This window comes from Sitophilus oryzae, unplaced genomic scaffold, assembly GCF_002938485.1.
Source record: "Sitophilus oryzae breed Bouriz unplaced genomic scaffold, Soryzae_2.0 scaffold_1442_pilon_pilon, whole genome shotgun sequence".
Taxonomy (NCBI): Eukaryota; Metazoa; Arthropoda; class Insecta; order Coleoptera; family Curculionidae; genus Sitophilus; species Sitophilus oryzae.
The window spans coordinates 2,679,737-2,682,993 of record NW_022146107.1 but is presented as its reverse complement, the minus strand read 5'-3'; the positions used below and the strand labels follow the sequence as shown (position 1 = coordinate 2,682,993).

General features: G+C 38.8%; 1 protein-coding gene across 1 annotated transcript; it reads right to left on the bottom strand.

The window, feature by feature from the left end:
* Positions 1-396: 396 nt before the first annotated feature.
* LOC115877223 lies at positions 397-903 on the bottom strand. The gene has a single exon (XM_030893382.1). The coding sequence runs from the start codon at positions 901-903 to the stop codon at positions 397-399; it is 507 nt and encodes a 168-aa protein (XP_030749242.1).
* Between the last annotated feature and the right edge of the window lie 2,354 nt (positions 904-3,257).

Here is a 3,257-nt window from a genome sequence, read left to right as displayed (position 1 = left end):
TGGACACATAGGATACCGTCGAGAGTTCTTAAGGAATCGAAGATGCTGGCAGCTCGGACGTGTTGCAGTAAGAGCCTTAAGTGAAACTGTTCAACGTTAATAGGGGACAGCTCGCAAATTGTGCCAACAACTTTAGTCCGCCTTCCGGTGTGCGCGATCCAAGATGCGTTTCGATTCTGCTAGACAAAATGTTCCGGAATATCGACATATTTGTACTGACGAGCCTCAAACGATGTCACATTTAGATCAAAATATGCCATCAATTTCGACTGACGGGCTAAAAATTGCTCTAGTTCATCCAAATCTGGATCAAAAATGATATCCTGTTCCAGAGGCAAATGAACTGGTAGACACACGACTGAATGGGACCTTCGAGTCAATGGGAATTCGAACAGTCTACATTGAACTCATATACCTACAATCCTGGTAGTTGCGGATTTCGTTCCATTCCGCTACGCGACTTCCCCTGTGCTCCTTAATGGTGGCGCTATCAACTCCTTTGTGCACGTATTTAAAGAGGTACTTCATGGAGGATAAAGACCCGCACACTTCAAAGTTGATATGACACCTGTACTTGAGGGTGGCGTATCGGTTGTAAGGCACGATTCGACTGTTGTTATAAATTTTACCGTCGATTGTTCGACCATCGTCCGGTCGCCGATAAACGGGGCGTTCGTCGCCGGAAGAGGTCTCGCAGAGGTTTTTTGGGTAGAATTTCGAACACACGCCCTCCCGCATGCAAGTCGCACCTGGATTGTCTCTGCCGCAGATACGATGAATTTGATTGTCAGAGAGGACCACGGTTAGTATAGGTTCGAGCACCGGATTCGGTATTCTGGCCCATATCACGGGATTGACTCTGGCAATCGTATCCACCTTATCTTCTGGCCGGAAACAGACCATAATGTGGGCATGCGGAAGCCCCCGTTTTTAACCCATTAGGGACTGCATTTACAAAAGTCTTTATTTGAAGGTGTTTTTAACTGTATGTATATTAAAATGACTTATAATTAATAATTTTAACAAATAGAGACTGTCATATATGGCACACTAGTACCTTAAGGTGTGAAAAATAAACACAATATAATGCAAAATTGTTTATATTTTATATTTTGATAGCTATAATAATAATAAAATTATAGTTAATAACTTAATACACAAATTATCTTGTATGGTAAATAATAAAATACTGAATACATAATCCAACATTGCCACATTGTGTCCTAACAGCGCTGGATGGAGTGTGATCTCCCGCACATCGCCTTCGTTTTGTTGTTGGGGACAAATTCTATACAGAGAAGACCAGGCTACTAGTAACATAGCAAGTTGCCGGACGAATTTACGTTTACCCGTTTTGCGTTCGTACTCGAGATTCACTGCCGGCTAGTCGGCTGGTCAGGCAGTACGCAGTTGCAGTTGTGCTGGGACGGGTCGGTCATGACAGACTAGGAATACGACTCGAGGAGTGCCGAGTATTTATTTTTTTCATTTTAAGTGTTTACCTTCACTTAAGGTAACATTTAAAATGAAAATACTTAAATATTTATTATTTGTGTGTGTTTACAAGCCAAAAATAAAAATAAATAAATTCTCTAAACCCCCAAAAAAAACTAAAATATTATTCTTAGTGTTCAAAAAGACCATTTTCTTGTGCTAGACAAAAGCCTAGGCGGTCGTAAAATCCCCGTCTGACATTGGCTAACATATTAGGGCTAATAGTTTGGAAAGCCTCTCGTATTTTTACTTGAAGCTCATCCAGATTATTAGCCCTAATATGACCATACACTTTGGATTTTACATAACCCCACAAAAATAAGTCATTGGGAGAAAGATTTGGTGATCTAGCGGGCCACAAAATAGTTCCATATTCACTAATTAAACGGTTAGGAAAAGTATTGTTCAAATATTCGTGAACAATACGGGCATTGTGGGCAGGACAACCACCTCAGCAATTTGATTATTTGAAAACGTGGGATTTTGATCACAAATGAACACTTGCTTTAACTCCTGTTCTTCATTAATCAACACATCAGCCCTTTTGTGTTTTTGTGGGAACACGCACCCATGTGTTTCAAAATTATTAATAACTCTTGATACAGTAGGTAAAGATGGAATTGGCCTGTCTACAAAAGTTTGTGGAAAAATTGTTTGTATATCCCGATAAAACCTATTTTGGAAATACCATTTTACAATTTGAATTTTCTCACGAACTTCGTAAACATCCATTATTTTACTTAAAAAATAAATTTTACACGAGAACTGTCGCGAGAACCTATGTATTCGTTTTGGCTATTAAAACACGAATAAATACGAATTCTGAAACATTCTTATCACATATCTACCTATTTTTATTTTATCGCATTTTTTCGCCTGCTTTTTATCCTGGGACGGGTATACGCTAATTCGTCCGGTTCTGCCTATGTTACTACTACGGTGGTCCGGTCTGTATAATGACCGAGATGATCGTATCTAATATCAACAGGTACTCTACTTTCTGATGAATAAGTCGAAGGACGGCCAGCTGATCTCGGAAGGTTTTGGTATTTTTTCAAATAAATTTGAGCAATTTCCCTCCGAAATTTTAACTGAGAAACGTCCGGATTATGCTTTCTGTATGTTATCCAAGCATTTTGTATACAAGTGTCTAGTAGCCAGGTGAAAATTGGCCACCTCCATTTTTTGCCTCGGGTTCCGATTCTGTATACGTTAAAATTTGCGTCTATTTGATCTGTCCCACCCATAAACTCATTATATTTGCCAATACAGTGTGGTCTTGAAATGCCGATTTTCTTTTTCTACTTGAATGAGTAACGTAGAGCATTTGTTACAGGTTGAATTCCATGCACAGTTGACGCAACTGTTACCACTGAATTGTCCATCCAGCGAGTAATTACAATTTTTTTTGTCATTTATTAGTCAGAGCATAGTCGTATGTTCCTCTAACTGTTTTTTTTCAGTTGTTTACAGGTCAGGTCAGGTCAGGTTTTTTCAGGTGTTTACAGGACTTAGCACCTTATTTTGTCTCATTGTTCCAGTTCCATCATAATTTTCTTTCAGACGATGCAACAGGCCAATCGACGTAAATAAATTGTCAAAATAAAAACGAAATGGCAGAGATCTAATTTCTTGCAGCATCTCTTCTATGAATTTTAGTAATTGGGCTGCTGCTTTACCATTTTTTTATGTTCTTCATTCGAATTAGGTATAGAGCCTTGGTAAACTTCAAAATTTATTAGGTACCTAGCCAGTTTTTGAAT

Excerpts from the sequence above, each read along its gene's own strand:
- LOC115877223 (XM_030893382.1), bottom strand. The coding sequence starts at position 903 with ATGGTCTGTTTCCGGCCAGAAGATAAGGTGGATACGATTGCCAGAGTC.